Here is a 22931-nt window from a genome sequence, read left to right on the forward strand (position 1 = left end):
GCTTGCCCTTGGGAAAGATAGAAGTAGATACAATTTAACTGTTCAAGGTCCAAGAAATGGCTCGAAGGCAGGGATTGTTAACCTCAACCTAAGGAACAGGGATATCTTCCTGCAAGTGCCTGTGTGCTCCCCCACCCCTCCCAAGAATGCATCACCTCTGCTCTGCCCAGGAGCTCTAGAAACACATGAGTGTGGCACCCACTGGGAAGGCTGGGAGATGGGAGCTGAGTCAGCACGGTCTGGCCAAGTGAACTTTGCACCCTTTCCATTTTCATAAATACAAGCTCTCACACTGTACTTAATCCATAGCGGTCATCACCCTTGAGCTACCGAGGCAATGGCTGCCTCTGCCCCGGAGCCCACCGCGGGCTTGGAGCTAAAGGCCCCAGCCGCTGGAGGTCTTAGCACTGACCCTGTCCCCACAGCTACCATGTCCACACAGAGGCTTCGGAACGAGGACTACCCTGACTACAGCTCCGCCGACGTGAGCCCGGACGAGAGCCCGTCCGAGGGTCTGAACAACTTCTCTTCCCCGAGCTCCTACCAGCGATTTGGGGAAAGCAGCAGCACAACGTGAGTAGCTGTTCCTTCTGCCTTCTTTCAAGTCCCTGAGTTCTGTCTCAGTGACATAGTCTCCCTTGGAGTTACTGTTTTAAAGATTTTATTGGTTTATTTTTAGAGAGGGGAGGGGGTTCGGGGAAAGAGAGGGAGAGAAACACTGATGTGAGAGAGGAACACCTATTGGCTGCCCCGACCAGGGACTGAACCGACACGCAGGCACGTGGTTCGACTGGGAATCCAACCGGTGACCTTTTCGCTTTCCTGGACGACACCCAACCAACTGAGCCACACCAGCCGGGACCCTTGGAGTTATTTTTGCTCTCCATTCGACTAATTCCCCCACTTTACAGATTAAAATAAGATATAAAGAGGTTGGGTGGTTAACAATGCAGAGATTTGAGCTCCTTGCCTGCCACTCAGTAGTCTGTTTCTTATTCTTTGTTCATTTAAACTGCGTTGGTCCTACAAGGCTGGACCAAGTCATGCCGAGTGAGAGCATGGACATAAGAAAAGCTTACAGAGAACATTCTCTTAATTTAGAACTGCGGGTCATCTGTGCTAGAACCTCACATACTTCCAACCCAGCTGGAGTCTCCTTTGCAAGGTCTCTCCCAGACTTCTGTTCCTGTCACCAAATAGCCAGCTCATTTGGCTGAAGAAGTGGGAAGAGGGAGGAATAACTTTTGCTGCACTTAAAAAAATCTAGGGGTCGATAGAGGAGATCTGCTTTGTATTCCCTAAGAAGGTGTTATGTTTCATCCCTGGACACATGAACCCCAAGGCTCATCCGTGCTGAGTTTGAGCCTCAATTTCCCCAAATGTAAGATAACATTGAGGACTTCGCTGTGAAGCTGTGCTCACCATCTGGTGCTCTCCACTCAATTCAGAAGATTCAGAGGAGTGTTTCCTATTCCACTGAGTTGTCTGATTAGATCCCCAGTCTCAGCAGACCCCTGACCTTTCCTTGGGATCTTAGCACCCCATCTTTTGCAGTCCTTCTGTTTATTCCTCATGCGTCGCTGTCACCCTTGTTGTGTTCCCTTGTGGGTTGGGTATGACTCACTCAGGGATTCTTTGTGACCTAGATTTATTCTGTCTCCTGTGACTGCCCAGGGGGACCATGGAAGCTTCTCTTGGAGTCCATTACTGGTGAAGCCTTCTCTGGCTGCAGTCTGTCCCGGTGTAGGGCACTTTGTCAGGTGAACGGGAATAGAACTGGAGGATCTGGACTGACCACAGTACCAGCTGCCCTCCACCACTCGCTGACTTCTGCTCGCAAATCTTCAGTCTCTGCAGTTTATTTATCATGTGGAATGCTTTCATAGATTCCCCCATTTGCTTGCATGGTTAGCTGATGGAAAAGATTGCTTAGAGCACAACTGGGAGCAGCGAGGACCCTCTTTTCTCCCAATCTTTTCCTCCCAGTTGGCTCTCCCCAGGCAGAAGGAGCTCCAAATGCGGCCAATGACGTGAGATAGCTTCCCTTGAGAAGTCACACTTGTCATTCTGAAATGTTTCTCGCAAGCTTCCCTTTATAGTTTCCTTTCCAGTTTTTGCTCCTTGTTCTCGGGCATTAATTTGTCTATGCAGTGCTTGCCATATGGTCTAGATTTTCATTTTTAAAGGGACATTTCTGAAGTTCAACGCCAACCAGCTAGCAACTTCAGAATGGTAGCTCATTGGTTTTATGTGTATAGAAGCTGATGCACACCTGTTAGCTGTTCTGAATATCTCTTTTTTTCACATTGGGTTATAACTAGTAGTCAACCCCAGTTATTTACCCTTGTTTGTTGGAAACCAAACAAACCAGAAGATATCTTCCTTGGGCTTTCATTGGAACATTTTTCCAGGGTATACTTTGTTCTGAGGGGCATCTTGCCCTGATACTGTGATACTAGGTAGGTGACCCAAAAGCCCATCTGTAAGTGATGGCAAGTGTCACAGTCCCATCGTAAGTGAGACCATCACCACAAGTAAAACAGTCAACAGTATTTGTTGCCCACAATAACATTTGAGCTTTCAAAATTAGAGGAAAAAAAACTTGTATCTAGCACTGTGACGTGGACAGCTTCCCACTACTTAAAGATTTTTCTGATGAGATCAGTGACAGCATTAATAAATGTGGTTTTGATATTATATTATAAGGTAATACATCAGCATTTTGAAGCTCTGCAAAGCCCAGAGAACCATATCTTCTGGGAGACCGAAGTGTGACGTAGGAAAATTGTGCCATGGGTAAAAGATCATTCAAAGAGCAAGATCACCAGTGGGTTTTAATGTAATAGAAGATGAAAAATTCAGATTCTACATTACAAGTAACTTCCAAGTATTGACCACATGTCGACTTTTGGTGTGGTATCAAAGAAAAATGACCACAATTTCCTGAAGAGGTGATTAAAATACTCCTTCCTTTTCCAACTGCGTATCTGTGTGAGGACAGACCTTCTGTGTACTTCAGCCAGCACACAGCATATCCCAGCAGAGCGAGCACAGAAGTAGACAACCCAGTTGTCTTCTTTTAAGCAGGACATGGAAGAGGTTTGCCAAAAAATAAAGTAGCACCATTCTTCTAACATTTTATGTTTTTGGAAAATAGAGTTACTTTTCACTAAACATTTGTTATTTATTTATATCAATATGAACTAGATTTATTGTTATTTTAAATTAATAAGTATTATATAATTTATTGGCTTTCATTTGTAGTATAGTATGTATCAACAGACATAATCCATATAAGCAAAAGCTATTTGGGATCCTCAGCAATTTATAAATGTATTAAGGGATCTTAAGGTCACACAGTATAAGAACTGCTGATTTGGAGCATAAACGTAACCACAGAGATCTGCGAGGCTTCTTTACCTTCTCCCCCCTCTCCCTTGCCCTCCTGCAGTTAAGACTTTGCAGTCCCCGGAGTTGATTTTGTGATACTCACATGGTTTTGGGTAATTCCAGCTTGAGGCCATTGAGTAAAAAGAGTAATTCTGGTCAATTGCATTGAATCCTGGTGTTTCAGAGCTGAAGGGACCTTGAAGAGTTTGTTGTTGTGGTCCAGTCCCCTCACTCTACAGGTGAGACAGCGGGCCCAGTGAAGGGGAGGTAATTGTCATCTGGAGTTAGTGGCAGAGCCAGGGCTAGGGGGACTGGATCCCCCACGAAACCCAGCTCAGGCGTTTAGGGGAGGGATCTGGGAGGGCTCTGGGGGGCAGGCTGGTTTGGTGTAGTGCTTACCCTTGCTAAGACGGAAATTTGATTGGCTCATCCTCCTGCCTAGAATCCCCTGGTCACTGGCTGCTGATAATGAAGGAGTCACCGCTGGACCCTTGCGGTCTCGTCCTTAAGCTGTTTCCTCAGAGTAGTCCAGAAAAACACTCAGCCTCTTGTTTTTAGACTCGAAGCAGTTTCCTTGATTTTTTTCTGAAAAGCTTGGGGACAGTAGGAAATTTGAGAGGTTTTCTTCCTGGAGGCAGAAGGAGAAAGGTTACCGAAAGTAAAATTCCTTCCCAGAGGGTAAAGATGGGTTTGGTGTGGCCAAATAACATGTTGTTTGCTTTCTGTTTCTCTTCAAGTGCAGATTTGAAGACATGTGCTTGAGCATCATTTAGGAGGGATTTAGGTTCTTTGTGCAGAAGAATTTTAAGACAGTGCCGGGGGGCGGAAACCTTGAGTCAGTCTGTGATTTGGGTGAAAGCATACCATATATGACCTGGTCCGTATTGTTCTGGAAGTGACAAAGAATAGAGAATGCTGAAGATGAGGCCACTCCTCTGCTGTCAGTCCTTTGAGGTCTTCCCATTCCCTGGGGAAAAAACAGAAATCCACCGCCCATCCTCACCCCCACCAGAGCGGCCTTGAAGCTGACGCACCCTTCCCTGTCCGTGTCCCACGTTTCCCTCCAGGCTCCTGTTCCAGGTCGGTCTTCCTCCTCACCAGCACAGCTGGAAGCCCTGCCTGTCCTGCCGAGCTCTGCTCAGGTCTCTCCCTTCTGAGCCCTCACCTGCCTCTCCTGCCTGGACATTGTTCCTGGCTCTTCTTCAGGCAGGGGTCTTTCTACCTCAAGACGTTGTTTGTTCCCAGAGACTGAGGTCCTTATCTGGTTCTTACTGATTTCCACCACTGCATTAACACAGCGTTTTACACAGGATACGAATTTGCTGAGTGAAAAAGTAAACAAGGAAGTGTGAGAGGCTTTTCAGTTACACCTTGAGGGACAGTTTGTGTGATAGGGGAGGGAAAATCTGTCTTCAAGGCAGAAGGGCCAGCTAGGGGACGGAAGAGGGCTCCAGTCCTAGGACTGCATGGCGTTTCACTTTTCTTTGAGGCAAACTGGGCTAGGGACATTTGGCCTGTCGAGGTGCTGCGTGACTTATTCTCTTCACTTGCCATAAAACTTTCTCTCTTTTTTTCAAACAGGAGAAAATCAAACTTAACGTATGCGCAAGGGGAATTCACATAAGCATGACAATTCTCTCCATAAAATTCCTGTTAAGAGTTTCGACTTCTCTTTTCCCATTTCCCTTGGTCTCTGATACTGCTCTCTGTCCTTCCCAGCCCAGCTCGTCATCTTCTTTTATAGTCTGGGGCCCTCTTCTTCCTCGCGGGCAGGTCAGTGGTGAAACCAGGCCCTGGCACGCTGGAGAGGACAGAGTGCTAGAGAGAGTCCTACCACCCCTCTGATCCAACCTCCAAGAAAGGGGATTCCCAGAGATGCCACAAGGAGCGGAGCTTAGAGTGAGCTTGGGGATCCGACCGCCTGGGTTTGGATCCTGGTTCGACTCTTTACCAGGTGTGCGACCTTGAGCAAGTTGCTTTTTCATCTGTACAATGAGGTTAGTCCACAATTCATAGGGTTGCTGTGGAGACTGAATGAGATCATACATGAAGGCACTCAGCACCGTGCTGTGCTTAATCAGTGTTCGCGTCCATTGTTGTTAACGTGCCCCTGTCTACCTTCTTCTCGCTTCAGGTGGTTCCAGACCTTGGTCCACTTGTTAAAAGGCAACATCGGCACAGGACTCCTGGGGCTGCCCCTGGCGGTGAAAAATGCGGGCATTTTGGTAAGGGCTTGCATCAGTGGGGGGAAGTTTCGTGACAAATGAAGATAGTGGCTTTAAAATTTTTTTTTACTTCATTTAAAACATTGTACATGGGAAGCTTTTAAAAAAATCAGCTGAGAAAAATCAAAATTCAGATGTTCATTTATCTAAACATATTTACTGGGGGCCTTTTGTGTGCCAGGGAGTGTTCTAGGCTCTTAGGATACCACCAGTGAATGGAAAAGAGGTTCCTGCCCTCATGGAACTTACTTTCTGATGGGGAGGATGCACTTAAAATGTCTCAGGCAGTTCCTGCCAATAATGCTAACTAAAGAATTCATAACAGAAGGCCGTCCATTTTCGACACGGTCCTTCTGTACCTCATCTCCAGATGGCCAAGTCTGGGAATATTTTTCTTTTATGATTCACCCCATGTAGACTGCCTGTCCAAAGCCATTCTGATTTTTGTTAGAGTTAGAGATAGCTCAGAGATGGGGACTTTTCTTAGCTAGGGGCTGTCTTTTTTGATCTGGTATTGCTCTTGAAAGAATTTTGGCCCTGCTCCTCACCGCTTAGCCCATCTCCTCTTCCCGAACAGTCACAGGAGCCTGCCGTTCTGTTATTGGCAGTGGTCCTAGGACAGCCTTAGCCGTGTCATTGCCCGTGAGATTAGCTCTCTGGAAGGCAGGCAGAGGTTCGGATGATGCCCCCCTCACTGAGCTCGTCTCCACGGCCACATTTCTGTCTCTGATGCTGGGCCAGAGGCTCTGTCACTGGGAAGCGCCTCAGTAGCTTAGCGGAGCGCTCTGATCATTAGCAAATGCGGTCTCTGTCGGCTGGCTCCTAATCCTTCCTGTGTGTCTCTCCCTCTCTTGCCTGCGACACCTGTCCCAGATGGGTCCCCTCAGCTTGCTGTTGATAGGCATCGTGGCCGTGCACTGCATGGGTATCCTGGTGAAATGCGCTCACCACTTCTGCCGCAGGTGAGAGTCCTCTGAGCTGCCCCTGGAGTGACAGATTGTCCTTTTAGGTTTTGTTACTTGAAAGTGAGCACTTACACAGATCAGCCTAAAATTTTAATGCTAGCTAAATGTCATTGCTGATTAACATTGCCCTGTTATTTGTTTTCTTTTTCATCATGCGTCATCTGTCAAATTTACTTAAATCTAATGGACAGAAAACACATTATATTTTTATATGCTTCATAATACAGTATTTACCCATTGAAATGGTTCTACCAGATGGTCGTTAATTATAATGAAAGTAACTGTTCCATTGACTTGACACTTCTGATCCTTGAAAGCATTTGATCCAGGATTCAGTGATAGCTCCAGGGTGACAGATGGGGAATAGGCCCAGGTCTCAGTGAGCTGCCTTTGTCCTGTCTTTGTCTAGCCCACACACTTCACTCTCCCTCTCTCTCTCCTCCTCCAAGACTGAACAAGCCCTTCGTGGACTATGGGGAGACGGTGATGTACGGACTGGAATCCAGCCCTGTCTCCTGGCTCCGGAACCACGCACACTGGGGAAGGTAACTGGTTTCCTCTCTCATTGTGACTGTAGCCTCCAGATAGGGGTGAGATGTGGGAGAAAGTGTAAGTAGTAGTAAGTAGTGGTAAGTAGTGTAAGTAGTGGGAAGACCATCATTTGGGTTAGTAAACTGGAGTTCCAGTTCAGCCCCCAGCAGTAATCTGAATGACCTTGGGCCGTGTGACCCCCTCCCTTCCTTGGGCGTTAGTTTCCTTGTTGGCCTGAAAGATCTCTATAGGTTGTTCCAGCTTTGACAGTCTATGAGCAGGGATTATATTTAATTCCCTAATCGTTCAGCAAATATATATACAGTGATCCCTCTCCTATCTCGGGAGTTACATTCCAGAGACCCCCACAATAGGTGAAAATCTGTGAAGTAGTGACATTATATTTCTTTTATTTATGTATATTTTAAGGCTTTATAAACCCTTCCCACACTCCTGTAAACCTTTCCTACTCTCTTATTAACCTTTCCCACACTCTTATAAACACTTCATATGCTCTTAAACACTTTCTACACTCTTAAACCTACGTAGTTTTAGCAGCATATACAATTCTATATGGGTACTCACCAGTGAAGTATACAGTTGTCCCTTGCTATATCATGGTCCACTTATTGCGGCTTCACTGTATTTCGGGTTTTATATATAAGCACCCTCTCATAAGTGGTACAAAACAATTCTAGGTATATGGAGGAGGGGTTCTCTGAGGTGAATTATGTGGTCCCGGTGCTCCAGCGGCTTGTAGTTTTTCTAAGGAGAAAGGTGCGTGAGAATCTTGTGAGCGAGAGATCAGGAGTAGAATAAACCAGGGGGAAGAGAGTGTTCTGAGCTCTGAATATACCCTAGGCACTCAGAGGGGAGAAACATTCAAGATTCTCTTGTACACTGTGGCAGATGAGAAGTGCACGTGATAGGTGCTTTATGGCAGGGCGCTGGGCAGGAGAAGGAAGCCTTCGAGGAGGCGGTGAGGTGAGCTAGAGCAAGTGGGTTCAGTAGGGAAAGAGACATTTCAGCAGAGGGGGCGGGTGTCAGGAAATTTCTCCTCGTGGTAACTTGTCAGATGCCTGAAGGGAAATATTCTGTGTTTTGCTTTCTGTTTGAGAAAACAGTACATTTGGATGTAGAGAATTGATACCAATAAGGGCTGAGTCCTTTGCCTCTCACATGTGCCCCCTACTGGGGACCTGGCCTGCAACCCAGGCATGTGCCCTGACTGGGAATTGAACCAGCGATCCTTTGGTTCACAGCCTGCACTCAATCCACTGAACCACACCAGGCAGGTTCCTTTTTTTTTTTAATTGAACCACATCAAAACTATATTCAGAAAAATTCCTTTTTGTGGTCATGGGGAGACCTTCACCTTCACCTTCACCCATTGTCAGCTCCCTCCTGTGGTGGAGATTTGTGTGACTCTTCCAGTGGAGTCATTGTCCGTGATCGGGAGGTCACAGATTTCCAAGTGACCACTGTTGGTTGGTTGGTTGATTGGTAATCAAGTCTTCCCTCCCCCGCCCTCTCTCCGCCTCTCTCCTTTTCTTTCCCTCTCCCTCTGTCTTCTCCTTTTCTCGCCCTCTTTTCCCCTCTCTCCATGGCTCACCCTGTTCCCTTTCTTACCTTCTCGCTCCCTTCCTTGCTTTAATAAAATTAATGTGTACTTACGGTAAAAAAAAATTATTTTTGAACAACATAGAAGGGCATAAAGTGAAAAGTGAAAGTATATACACTGTTCACAGTTGCATGGGTATCCTTTTGGAATATCTGTATGTATAAACATGGACATAATCTTAATTTTTTTATATAAATTAACCATACTATGTATACTGTTTGGGAACTTATTTTTTCCCTTAAAGTTCTTAGGCATTTCTCTATTAGCCCATATAGATTTAACATATGCTTTTTACCTGCTGTATACTCTTCGATTTAAGAATGGTCTATAATTGAATCATTTTTCTTTTGATGGCCCTATAGGTTGTTACCAGCTGTTGTTGTTGTAACAATGCTCTAACCAGGAGTCTGTTAGGGTACATCTATTTCTGCGTACTTATGTGAGAGTAGGTTGGTTCTTGGGTTCAAGTTATAGAAAGAGACGGTGAAGGGGCCCACACTTCCCAGACGGTTATGCTAAAGGTTCCCTGTGGCTTTAGGACAAATGGCGTGAGATGGGACAGGTGGGCCACGGGGAGAGGGAGGTCAAGGGACTGGGCAGTTGTGCTGGCGTGTGTGCTCTGCTCAGGCCCTGCTAGCTTTGGGATTGCCTAACATCATGCAGCACGGCAGACAAGAAGCCGGGAAGGGGACCTGGGAAACCACCAGGCAGCAGCTCCTTCACCGTCCTCCAGAGGTCCAGCCGGATGGCACTTAGCACAGTTTCTCCTCTCACCAGGGCGCACTCATCCTTGTCCCCTGATGGGAAGGGTCTGTGATGACTGGGGGAAAGCACCGTTCAAACACCCGTCTCTCTGGGGGTCCTGCTCTTTATTGTCCTGATCTTTTCTATTCCTGTCTTCTCCACCTTCAGGCACACTGTGGACTTCTTCCTGATTGTCACGCAGCTGGGATTCTGCTGTGTCTATTTTGTTTTTCTGGCTGACAACTTCAAACAGGTGTGGCCCTGGCAAGGGAGGTGGACAGGGAGAGGGAAAGGGAAGGGGGGAAAGAGAGATGGGGTTGGGGAGAATGGCAAGAGATAAGTGGACTTTGTTTTAAGGACTTTTTCCCAAACCAGTTCTGATCAATAAAAGAATTGAGATTCTCTTCATAGAACAGGGTCTTTTGTTTGATTTCATCTGAAGACCTAGGGCATTGAGAAACTCCAATGTCTTGTCCATCATGCTGTCTTTAGGTAAGATGTGATCAAACCCAGCTCAAATAATTGGGTTGCTGTGATAATTACGAAGATCTCAAAAGACAGTTCACCAACCACAGACTTCTACGGGGCCCTTTTCACACACTGAGCCTTTAGTCAGGAACCCCTTCTAGCGGGAGGTTCACTGGCTTTTGTCATTTGAGAGGCATTGTCTGTGTCTTGTCTGCCCTGCCTCCTAGGTGATAGAAGCGGCCAATGCAACCACCAATGACTGCCACATCAACGAGACAGTGATTCTGACGCCCACTATGGACTCGAGACTCTACATGCTCACCTTCCTGCCATTCCTGGTGCTGCTGGTTTGCATCAGGAACCTTCGAGTGCTGTCCATCTTCTCCCTGTTGGCCAACGTCACCATGCTCGTCAGCCTGGTCATGATCTACCAGTTCATTGTTCAGGTACGAGCCTGCTGAACAGTCAAAGAACAAATAGAACGAGGACGTGGACCATAAATAGGGGCGTGTTAACTTCCGCGTGACATATTCAATATTTACTGTAGGGGTTCTCAACTTAAGCCCTATTGACATTTGGGGCCAGATAATTCTTTGTCTGTCCTGTGCCTTATGGGATATTTAGCAGCCTCCCTGGTCTCTACCTGCTAGGTGCTAGCAGCAACCGCTGCTCCCCAGCTGTGACAATAAAAATGTCTCCAGAAGTTGGTAAATGTCTCTGGGGGGCAGAGTCACTCCTCTTGAGATCACTGGTTTAAATTTTTCCCCAATTAGGCAATTAATACATACATCATTTTATGAGATTGGAAAATAGAGAAAAATATTAAGATAAAATTAAAAACCAAGTCTTCTAATCCATGTGTAGATAAAATAATTCCTCAGCATTCCAGTTTTATATTTGTCCAAATTATAAATCCAGTCGCGGTTCCCGCTCGCGCAGCCCGTGTGGGCAGGGCTGTGGCGCGGTGCCCGGGAGGACGCCTGGACTGCCGGGCAGGAGGTGGGGCTGAGAGAGACGTGTCCTTAACCCCGCGGCTGTTTGTGGGCAGCGCATTGCGTGTTGCCAGAACTCCAGAAAAGGCAAAGAGTGATAGCAGGAGAATAAAAGCAGAGCTTTTCAAAAAGCATTTAAATTCAACGCCCCAAATAACTCATCAATACATCCTCATTAAAGTGCAGGCAGTGCTGGCTCCGGCAGCACGTGCACTAAAGCTGGAGCGATGTAGAGAAGATCAGCATGGCCTCTGTGCAGGGGTCACAGGCAAATTCGTGAAGCGTTCCATGCTCTTCTACCTCCAAAATACACACATAAAATCTTAAAGTGCAGGCGACACCAGTGCCTGCCAGACACCACACCCCACCCTGAGTCTCTTCCACTTGGGCACCGTGGGTGTGACTGGTCTGCCACCTCCTAGGTCCTGTAGTACTTCATGCACTCCGTCAGTGTGTACAGAAGTATATAAAAACAAAAGCATATTTTTGTTTTATTTTTTAATATAATTAAAAATATTACTATATGTAGTTTTTGTCTACTTCTTTTCCCTCGATGATGCCTTAGAAAGCTTTCCATATTGATACCCCTGGTTCTGCCTCATTCTTTTAAATTGCTATGTAGTATCTCAGAGAACAGATGTGCCTTAGTTTATTTAACCAGCCCCCAGTCAATGGTCCATCAGATCACTAATAATTTTTAGCATTATTTCAGCATTACGACAGTGAGTTTTCTTATGCCTTCCTTTTTGTGGGCATGCATAAATAATTCCTCCAAGATATTATCTAGAGGCACGATTGCTGAAGAGTTTGCACTTTTGAAATTTTTACATTGTCAAGTTACTTTTTCCAAAAACTATTTACCAATTTCACATAGACTCCCTTCCACCGTATAAGATTTCTGTCCTAGCCAGCACCAGACATGTCAGTCGTTTTAATTTTGGTCAGTCTGACAGGTGAATTGTACCTCATCGTCACACAGTTACCCATTAATGTGGTTTCTAGGAAAACTGGGTCGTAAAAAGTAGGGACTTCCGGTGTTAAAGAAATAACAGTGAGTTTAGATTTTACTTCGTGAGCATTCACTGTCTTTTCCTTGTCCTGGTAAGTCAGGTGGGTGGCAGATACTGACTCTTCTGCAGGATTGTTGTTTAAAGCGTAAAATAAACAGGTCGCATGTCCCATTTTATCACGAGGCTGGAAGGAGGGCCTGTGAATGCACGATGGGTTATTTCCAGAGAGTCTTTTCCCCTGCCTCTGGCAAATTAAGTTAAGGCAGAGAAGGGTAAATAATTCTTGATTTACCTTTGTAATTAGAGATCTCAGTCAGTGCCTAGGAACCACTGTGGTGGACATTCAAGGTGAGGTGAGTGACACACTCATACCACATTTAATCATATGCAGGGGTCGGACTGTGGTCATTGCCGAGCACAGAGGGCTGGGGTGGGAACGTGGGTTGTGATAGCGTCCCGGTCTCGGGGGAAGGTCGTGCCCATCCAGAGCAGTGTCAGTGCATAGTCCACCCTGCTCTTTTGGGTGAGGCGGACCTGCTGGTTTCATGAGAGCAGTTCCGAGCCCGCCTCTGGGCTCAGCCAGGACATGCGCTGGGATCAGGCAGTGCTGTCTGCCCTGGGTGCAGTGTGGAAGGATGCTGGTTCAGCTGTGCTGAGCAGCTTCATTGTGATGTGGCGCGGAGCTAAAGCTGTTCCCTCTGGGGACAAATTTTTGTTGCTGCTGCTGTTCCTCCTTCCCTTTCTTAGCATTTTGCTCTGCTTACCGTGAGGATTCTACTGCCATTTGACGTTCTTGAATTTTTACCTAATCCTGGGCATGTATGTGATCGGTGCCCTTGCTCCTCACACGCATGCCACCATAGGCAGCTGACCGAGGCCTGCCACCTGAGCGGGCTTCCCGGAACGAGTGGGTGGCAGCGCGGCTCTGAGCAGAGTGCCTTGTCCAGAGGGGACTCCCAGTGAATATTTTATCACTGCATGTCCTTAGCTCTGAGATGCATTTTTTCACACAGTGTTTCCAAAGCTGGAGTACACCTTTCCATCCTTCATACATTTATCAGCACTTCCTCAAAAAGCTGTTGTTATCATTGACAGTAGTGTAGAATTGAGGTGATAACATGCTGACAGTGAGCTGATTTTAATTTGTATGTTTCTTTGCGTGTTAAACTTTTTTCATTTACTTGGTTGGTTATAAGTCAGTCACAATGATTGAATATGTAGAATTTCCAATTCCTTCTGCTGGCCTCATTCACACCAAATCCCCAGACATGTATCCTGAAATTCCCTCTGATACGGCAGCCTGGCCTGACCTACGGACCTGAGCAATGGGCCTCCCCTATCAGCACGTGACTCCTGTCTCCAGGAACCTGTGACTCAGGAGCAATGACAGGGCACTCTCACTCTCCTGTCTCATTGGAGAGCAGGAGTGTTCGTTGTCTGTCTTCATTCCAGTTACTGAAATGCTTCTTGTAAAGAGACCTAACTGATACCTTAGCAGCGGCTCAGAAAAAAAGTATTTCTGAAATTCTTTATGTTTTAGGGAGACTATAGTATAATTACTTTGAAAACTTTCAGAGAGAAGCCTATTACAGAGATCAGTACTAAATTTTCTTTTGTTCACTCATGTTATTCTGTCAGACTGTTAGAATACGCCCCATACTTATCTTATCAATGCCTCTGTAGTTAAATCAGTTTTAAAACATTGTAAAAGGCAGTTGTAAGGTCAGTTTTTGTTTTAACCTAAGCAGTGTATACACGTGACTTAAAAGCCAGATTCTAGGAGGACAGCAGCTTCTGCCCCCCTCCATGTCCTGCCCCTGCGATGCTGTCCAGCAGCACTGGGCACTGCTGCCCAGCGGTGAGCCAGGCAGGGTCCTGTGTCTGCACCTCCTGCCCGTCCATCCTTACCTTGTGCCTGCAGCCGACACTTGCCTTGGGTTTCATTTGCCTGTTTTTTAAATGTTCTTTTTCCTACTTATCCCTCAAGTGTTTCAATATTCCTGTCATGGGCCTGTCAATATTTCCCAAGTACTTGAACTTATTTATAAGAATTTTTTTAAAAAGAAAGAAAAGTAGAAAAAAAAGAAAACGAGCTCATCTAAAAATTTACCATCTTCCCTTCCAGCTTTATCTGTGTGGGGTGTTTATGTAGCTATAGCATAGTAAATATGTAAATTTAAGGGGTTTTTTTTACTATTATTTCATAAGCAGTTTTCACATGCTACTTAGTTACTATACTTTTTACTTTTTACATAGTGCATGATATTCTATGGTATAGTTGATGTGAGTAAACTAAATGTTCCCTTGTTTGGGAACATTTGTTCCCTTGTTTGGGGTTGTTTTTAGTGACTAATACTAACTTTTTTCTATTTTGATTTGTTTTCTACTAAGATTAAATTTCTAGGAATGGGATTACCTAGGAAAAGAGCGTGACTGTTTTATGCAGCCCTCACCATTTGCGTTTTTATGGTACATTGAGCTAATCCTTCCCCGGAGCAAGCAGTGTTCTCTCGGCCTGAAGGGAAAAATACACACAAGCTAAATGTCTCCCAGGCCTCTGCCAGGCATCAGGGTTTTCTCTCTTCAGAGATTCCAGGATGTAGATGACCTTGGGATTCAGATCCGTGTGTATAGCCTTTGCTTTGTTTTCTTTTCTCTCTTCCAGAGGATCCCAGACCCCAGCCGCCTCCCCTTGGTGGCCCCCTGGAAGACCTACCCTCTGTTCTTTGGCACGGCCATTTTTGCGTTTGAGGGCATCGGGATGGTAAGAGTGGCATGGGGATCCTCTGGTGCCCCTGGTGCCCCTGGGGTCTGCTTTAAGGAACTCGGAGGAAATGCTGTTGGAAATGATCTTCTGAGACTTAATAGCCAGTTAGCGAACAGTGTTTTAGGGATCCCATGGAAGTTCCTCAGCTCCAGCTTTTGAACTAAATTGTATGTAATTTGAGAAGGTTTACATCCAAACCAACTCTTTTGCACACCCACCTCCTATATGTTCAGTAAGCAATAGTACCTGGCAGTTAGGAATGTAGGGTCTAGACTGGGTGAGTCCTCCTGCCAAAGAGTAGCTGTGTGACCTTGTGCATGGACTTAACCTCTCTGAGCCTTCACTGTTTGCCTCCGAAAAGTGATTTTTAATGATTACTAATTGTCAGGGTTAAGTGAGATATGTGTAAAGTGCTTTGCACAGTTTCTGACATATGAGCATTAAATAATATTTTTATTAATAATAGTATTGATTGTATTAAGTTAATAAATGTATGAATAATTTTTCTGTCCTGAATCATTTATGTGTTGTATTTTCTTTTTGTGTGTGTGTGATGTATTTTCTTCGTATGAATGAACAGCTTTCACTTCTAGCTCAGTTTTCCCCCATTATTGCTGTGATTTTACCAAATTCTTCTCCTAAAGAGGGGAATCTGCCACTTGTTTGTACCTAATTTGATTTTTATTTGTATTTTTCATGATAAAGGTACAGAATTGTTCTCTGAAAAAAATTATTAGCTCTGCTGGTCAGGGGCTTAGGAAATGAGAAGACATTTCCCCTTTCATGGTATTTTACTTTCTCCCTGTTTGGTTTCCCTACCACATTGTATATGCTTTTAGGAAAACCTAGAAGCCTGACATGTTTTTGTCAAAATAGTGAGGAATTGTCCCTGTAGTGTTATGGACCACGTTAAGGCTCTGACGTCATGGGGGAGGCTTTCCGAGTGATGGTGTCCAGGTTGTTGTTCTGAGGTTTTAAACTTTTCTTGTGTTCCTTCTTGGGACTTCTCATCACCAGGCAGAATGTCTCACCTTGACTCACAACACCAGTGGTTTTCCTGCCGCTGGGGCAGAGGCCTGAAACGGGTCCGTGCTGCAGCAGTGAGAGAGGTCCCAGGTACTCAGGACTGGGAAGAAGAGGTGTGGAAAGATGCCTGGAGATGCCGGCATTGTCCCGAGTTGATCGGTTTTCCCTAACAGCACAGTGCGGGAGTCATGCTTTGCTTCCTTTCATTAGGCAGGGCTTGAGTGTGGAGTCATTCTGTATCATCATCATGTGTTCCTTCAAGGTCTCTCTCTCTTTTCTATTTCTACAATAGAGAGAACACTGCTGTTCTGACTTGGTTTGGATTTGGGGGCTGTTGGCCACGCCCGGGTATAGTGCCACTGCCCACTGTTCACTGTGCTCTCTCTGTTTGCCGCACAGGCCCAAGCCTGGCGGACATGGAGCAGAGGGGCGCCCTGCCCTCTGTCTCTTTAGACTGTCCACAGGAGGACTCTGAAGGGAAGCCTAGAAACAGACTCTTACTGTATGTGGATCAACTGTAGCTTGACAGCCTTGAGCTGGTGGGGTGGGGCTTGCTAAAGGCCAGTTGGAAATGCAGAGTTGCAGTGCCCCTCAGGGCCCTGGGCTTTGGCTCGTGGGTCTGGTGGGGTGTGTCTGGCCCAGGCCTGCTCTGCCTCATGGCCACAGGCACTCAAGGCAAGTGAGTGTAATGACAAGGCCAGAGACAGTTTGCAGTCTTTGCCCTGCATTGCTTTTCCTTGTCGGTCATGCCAGAAGCAGCTGATGGCAGATTGTGAAGGCGGTCACAGGCATACCTGCTTTATTTGCTGTTGGGAACCAACCTTCCTAATCCTTCCTTTGCTTTAGTGAAAGTTAAAGAACGTCCTCTGCTCTGAGGAAGGAGGCGGCAAGGGTCAGTGTTTGAAATGGGAGTCTGGAAGCTGGGTTTTGTTGCTTATCTCCAAGATCCTGACTATCCAGGGTCCTCTAGGAAGTCCTGCCACCACCAGTACCTCAGTTGCTCTGACTTTGGGGGTTTGACTTGTCACTGCTGGTGCCTACCCCCTTCCAGGCAAGGAGACAGTCTCTGTGGACAGGTTAGCAAGGCTGTGATTTCAGGTGAGATACGGCTGGCCTGTGCCGCCACCAGCATCTGTTCCAGGTGGGCCCGATGCAGGGGGCCTGCTAGTTAGTTGCAAGGCGGCTGCATTCAGGGAACAAAGAGAACTCCCTGCCAGGATCCGATAGCAGGAGGCAGAGGGCTAGCCTGGACAAGAAGTCTGGGCTCCGGTCCTGCCCACACTAGCAACTCAGGACTCAGGACTCAGGACTTCCCAACCGAGACGGTGGGCTTCAGTCTCCAGCCCCGCGAGGAGAACTCCCGAGGAAACGGCTTGCATTTATTTATCTAATGAAGGATGGGTGTGTTTTTGAGGAATTCTAGGGATGAACCACTATTTTCTGAGAGTGTGAAATTGTTTTTCTTGGCTAGTAATGTTCTTTTCTGTGTTTTCTGTCTCACTATTCCATAGGTTCTTCCCCTTGAAAACAAAATGAAGGATCCCCGGAGATTTCCAGTCATCCTGTATGTGGGAATGGCCATCGTCACTGCCCTGTACATCAGCCTGGGGTGTCTGGGGTACCTGCAGTTTGGAGCCAATATCCAAGGCAGTATAACCCTCAACCTGCCCAACTGCTGGTATGTGGGGGACGATGGAAGCTTGGGGGCACTGGATATCTTTTGAATCAGTTTTTTATTTTTCCATTACAGCTGACATACAGTATCATACCAACTTCAGGTGTGCACCCCAGGGACTAGGCACTCCGTAACTTACTGAGTGATCATCCCAGGAAACTCCACACCCATCCGACATCAAACAGTAGCATCCCGTTGACTGTATTCCCCACGCTGCACTCTGCATTCCTGTGGCCAGTGGCCAGCCTGCAGCGACCGACCTGCACTCCTCAGTCCTCCTCCCCTCTCCCCCTCCTCCCGACCTGGCACCCATCAAAATGCTGTCCGCACCTGAGTCTGTTTCTGTTTCACCAGTTCGTTTGTTTTGTGTTTTTTTAAATTAGTAGGTCAGAATGTGGATTCTTTCTCTTACTGATCTCTTAAGTCAGCCTGCGTCACTTCAGCCCACCGCTGCCATCACCCGCAGGCCAGCACCACCCCTCTATGGCTGCCCGCCAAGCCTTTTGACCCACCTCCCAGCCTGAGTCCTAATCTCTCTCCAGATCTGGGCTGCCCCTTGTTGCCTGGGTGAGCGGCCTGAGACTCCGTCAGCCCGGTCGGTCATGCTTTCCCTTGTGGAGAACTCCCCCCAGGCTTCCCCTTGCCCTCCTTAGTGGGCCTGGCAGGGCCCTGCAGGCTCCGGCCTGATCCCCCCTCTGCAAGGAGGACTTGGTCTAAGAGTCTCTCTTTTTGAGAAACTCTCTGGTGTTTCACTGACTACAGCTTCAAGTCTCGGTCAGATGCCCCCTCTCTCTGCTCCCAGAGGATCCCGTTAGAATCCTAGTGCAATTTTTATTCCGTTGTCTTGTAATTGTTCATGTACCTGTACTGTGATCTCCCTAAACTACAAGCTCTGTGAGGGCAGCAACCACCCCATTTCCATTTTATCCCAGCACCTGGCGCATGATCATCTCCAAGTAAATGATTTTTGAACAAAAAGGAGGAGTAGGCACTGAGACGGAGGCATTTTCTAAATGAGGAGATGTTATCAGGAAGCACCTGGGGCACAGAGGACAGCGGTGACCTGCCATGTCCCAGCTCTGTGGCCTAGGACAAATCACAGCGTCTCGCTGTCTCAGTTCCCTCTTTTGGGAATGAGGAATAGTCATTCTTCCTGCCAGGGTTGTCATGAAGTTCCAGTGATATGCGTGAGAAACAGCTTTGTAACAGTGCACTGGTGTGATGGAGAAGTAGGCCGCCGCCCTGAGCTTTACTCTTTGTTTGAGTGAGTAATTCGTATGGAGGCTTACCCGGAACGAATTGTTTGATCAGCTGGCGGATGTACCATCTCTCCCTGGAAATCTGAGCCTGGAAGGGCCAGGTATCTAGTCCCTTCACTTTAAACCTTTCCAAATAGACGAGGGGAGAGGGCACGCCTGCTTGGTTCCCCGCCTGTGCCGGGCCTCTCCCATGCAGTCACTGACTCGATGTGCACGTGGAGGCCTCTCACCGTGGACCACAGGTTGTCCATGGCCCGTCCACATCTCACTGCCCTCAACTCTTGGTTGCCGCATTATGAGGAAACACTGAGACGGATTGAAATGCCTCCTCAAAATGTAGATGTCACAGTGTGTGTCCTAAGCAACGATTCTGTTTGGAAGATTAAAATTTCATTATGGAGAGCAGCTGTGAGCAGACACGGAGACGCTTGCTGAGTGCCCCGGAGACCAGAATAACCTTTCGGGCTGGCCTGGTTGTTGTCACTGGTGGTGTCAGTGTTGAGCAAAGGATACCGCACTGAGCAGGGGTCTGGGGACTAAGTTTGTTGTGTAGCCAGCCAAGCGGTAGCCCTGAATTGGGTCATTGTTTTTAGAAACTCTTTCTTTCTCTTTCCCTCTGATGCCTGCTTTCATGTTTCCAAATGTTCTTGCCCTGTTGAGAATCGGGTGATAGCTTGGCACAACAAGATAAATGGATCAGGAGCAGCAAAAGCAGCGCACATAACCTAAAGACGCAGACGAGCATCTGTCTTCTTTCCTCTGGTACTTCACACCTGGCTATTCTAATCCGTCTGCCTCCATCCGGGGCAGTTTACTTGGCCATCCCTGCAGGTGACTATCCTGATTCCAGGCTCTCCCGCCCTCCAGCAGGCTTTGGTGCTGTGCTGAGTGTAATTATAGAGCCACCAGCTGATTTTTCCAAGCGTTTTTATCATCTATTCTTGGAGCAAGTGAGACCTTTTGTCAAACTCAGTCTCTCCTGGGGTGTTCTCCTGCTTCTAGCATAAGAACATCTTCCAGGTATTAAGCTCAACCACAGAGAAATTTAGTGCACGTTATAAACGATATAATCACCACTTTTAAATAGATTTCCAACAGGAGGGAGGCCAATGCTTCTTGCTGTGCGACTCATTAAGGTCTTATTTGATGTGGAGTTTTGCTTAGGGGCAGGGTAGTCTTCCCTTTATGATCATGTGAGAGTCATAAAGACTCACAGGATTTCTTTTCTACTCTGCATAGTCTTAGGCATGGACGGGGTAGATAGAGGTATCTCACGGTGAGACCGTGGTCTTCCGAGAAGCTACACATGCAGCAGTGGCAGGAAGACGGCTGTAGTGGGGCGGGGAGATGGGTTCTGCTCATGCCACTTGGTTCTGTGTGGTCACCTTCCGATTCTGGGGAGCGGTGACTGCGATGGGGAGGATATATATAAACAGGCTTGCTACATCTTAATTGTATTTTTAATTGCTTTCATTTTTGAAAGGATATATGCCCCTAGTAAAGATCCCAAATGTTCCAGGGGGTATACAGAGAATGTTAAGTCTCCACTCACCTCCTCTAGTCCCCAGTTCTACAGGTTTCCATTTCAGAGGCTACCATGTTAACCAGTTTCTTATATTACCTTCTGGAGATGTTTCATGTATGTAAGAATGTCACGTATGTGTGTGTGTGAGGGAGAATGGTTTTTCCCTTTTTTAAACGGATCATAGCACACTGTAGAGACTGTACAGCATCATGGTTTTTTCACTTAATAGTGCATCATGAAGCTAATCCCACGTCAACACAGAGTTCTGGCTCCCACTTTTTAAGTGTTCTATGGGGACACCATAACTTATTGAACCAGTTCCCCACTGATGAACATTGAAACTGTTTTCAGTCTTTCATACTTAAATATTGCTGCAATGACATATTTCAAATACAGGTTTTTGTGCACATGTGCAAATATATCTGTAAGATAAATTGCTATACGTGAAATTGCTGGGTCCAAAGGACACATGCGTTTGTATCATGGACAGATATGGCCAAACCACTACGGGACTATTTTACACTGTCCCTGCTGGTATGTGTGCTTGTGTAGCCAGCTTTTAAATGTATCTGGGTTCCCCCTGCAGGCTGTACCAGTCAGTGAAGCTGCTCTACTCCATCGGCATCTTCTTCACCTACGGCCTCCAGTTCTACGTCCCGGCCGAGATCATCGTCCCCTTCTTCGTGTCCCGCGTGCCTGAGCACTGGGAGCTGGTAGTGGACCTGGCCATACGCACCATGCTGGTCTGCCTGACGTGTGAGTAGACCACGGGGCATTGCCTTGTTTGTTGATTCCCAAAGGGCACCCGGCCTCCAAGGCTTCCCCCGAGGGAGAGTTCGTGTTGGAGGGAAGCTGACCTGCGCTGGGTCAACAGGAAACTTGGCATGCGCTCTGTTTCTGAGTTGAGGTGTGTCCTGATGGTGAGGTGAACTGATGACATGGGTGCTTTATAGCACCTGGGAGTGGGGACTGTTGTTTATCAACATGCTGTGGAATGCCACAGAGGTAGTCCAAAGTTCTAGACGTATAATTGCTATTCCATATAAGATATGATGAAGGCCTAAAAGAGAGCCATTTACTGTACTTGTGATGAGTACGTGTTACTCTGATACTGGGCACGTGTTTGTTTTTTTAAGTAATCAATTTTGCAGCGTAACAATCTGAAGATTTTATTTCAAGCTACATGGTACTCTTCCAGACATTTGGGGTTGTCGGTCAACATAGGTGTGTTTCTTAGATATATTTTTGTCAGTTAACCAGGTGTTTGATTTATTACTTTGTATTTTATTCCTCTTCCCCGGACCACACACCCAGGGGTGTGAATTAAGAGCACACCCTATTTTCTCTTGGTTGAAACAAGTATAAATTTAAAACAAGAATTAGTCCTGTTTTTTCAGAGTATGTGAGTTGATACAACAGAGAACCCGAAATATTTTGATCTGTGCTATCTAATTTAAATTACTAGGATATTTGCAATTGCTTTCCAAACTGAAATGTTTGAATCATATATTTTTCTTTAGGTTGTATTTGGCTTTTAATGTTATTTTTAAACTTTTTATTCTTTTGGGACAAGATGTCTTACTTAGTATATTGAGACTTCCCAGGAAATCTCAACTTTTCTTAGTATTCATTTTGTCTTTGGAGTAAATATAGATTCTCTATGATTTTTTAAATTGAACCAGAATTGAGTGTTTAGGGAGAAATATGTGAATGTTGTCTGGCTTTTACTCATAGTATGGGAAATTAGAAATGAGTTTATTGGTTGCCGTTAGCAAGAGACGGGCAGGCAAGAGACCATCCATCCTTTTCAACCGCCCAAGCAAAAGACAGAGAACAGGCTCGTGTCTGCCCCAGAGTAGGCTCCTCAGGGGAACAGCCTAGTGCCTGTACCAGAATGACCTCCTTCAGGGAGCAGATTAGCAGCCATCCTAGGATGGACCTTGTCAAAGCAACAGACTATGTCCACCTGAGGATAGACCTCTTCAAGAGAATGGCCTTGTGCCCGTCCCAGACCGGACCTCCTCGAAGGAACAAGCTGGTGCCTCTAACGGAATGGGCCTCCTCGAGCCACCTGCGGCTCTTGTTTGTGTCACTTAAAGGGTAGTGGGTGGAGGCTTATCACCCTGGATATCTGTGTGGAAAGAACTCATTGGAGTGAGAAACTAAAGGCCTTTTGTGACTTTCTGATTCAATCCTGGGCAGCACTCCTGCTGAGGATTTATATCTGATTGGGGCTGGGTGGGAGCCAGATGGAGGGTGGACACTTTGATTTTTCTAGACCCAGAGAGCTGATGGCAACCAAGAATCTGACTTCAACTTGTAGCCTTTGTTTGGTAGATCTTCAGTTTCTCTCTAGTCCAGTCTGTAGAAACAGCACGCTCGGCAGCTAACCCAGGGCAGCCTGCAGGTCACTGCTGGCTCAGAGCTGCTGCAAAGAAAGGAAGGTGACATACCTTGCTTTTCCAGTCAATTGCTGTGATGCGTGCTGATAGGATGCTTGGACTCTAGATACACATGAAAGATTTTACCCCTGTCTTTTGCCGGCAACTCTGCATGCTTTGATTCAGATGTGTATGTTTCTTCTGTGGACGCCTTAGCTCTAAGTATTGAGGAGATGGATTCCACATACAGGTGTGTATAATGTCAGCCCTCAGGGCCCTAATTGTGGGACCCGAAGGGGGTTGGGAGAAAAGGCAGAGATATTTCACGTAACTGGCTTCCGTTCAAAGTGGT

General features: G+C 46.5%; 1 protein-coding gene and 1 non-coding gene across 4 annotated transcripts in view; both read left to right on the forward strand.

Moving 5' to 3' along the window:
- SLC36A1 (solute carrier family 36 member 1) overlaps positions 1 to 22931 on the forward strand; it is a 45491-nt gene that overhangs the window by 11279 nt on the left and 11281 nt on the right. For all 3 annotated transcript variants that reach the window (XM_028528322.2, XM_036014537.1, XM_036014538.1), the window contains exons 2-10: positions 426 to 573; positions 5525 to 5615; positions 6489 to 6577; positions 7030 to 7125; positions 9645 to 9729; positions 10172 to 10390; positions 14612 to 14710; positions 17251 to 17417; positions 20785 to 20954. In XM_028528322.2, the coding sequence (XP_028384123.1) occupies positions 431 to 573; positions 5525 to 5615; positions 6489 to 6577; positions 7030 to 7125; positions 9645 to 9729; positions 10172 to 10390; positions 14612 to 14710; positions 17251 to 17417; positions 20785 to 20954 (1159 nt within the window). In that variant the 5' untranslated portion in view covers positions 426 to 430. The remainder of the gene's footprint in view (positions 1 to 425; positions 574 to 5524; positions 5616 to 6488; positions 6578 to 7029; positions 7126 to 9644; positions 9730 to 10171; positions 10391 to 14611; positions 14711 to 17250; positions 17418 to 20784; positions 20955 to 22931) is intronic.
- LOC114510543 lies at positions 11126 to 11232 on the forward strand. The gene has a single exon (XR_003685702.1). It is a non-coding gene; the product is annotated as a U6 spliceosomal RNA (small nuclear RNA).

This window comes from Phyllostomus discolor, chromosome 13 (assembly GCF_004126475.2).
Source record: "Phyllostomus discolor isolate MPI-MPIP mPhyDis1 chromosome 13, mPhyDis1.pri.v3, whole genome shotgun sequence".
NCBI classification, from domain to species: Eukaryota; Metazoa; Chordata; class Mammalia; order Chiroptera; family Phyllostomidae; genus Phyllostomus; species Phyllostomus discolor.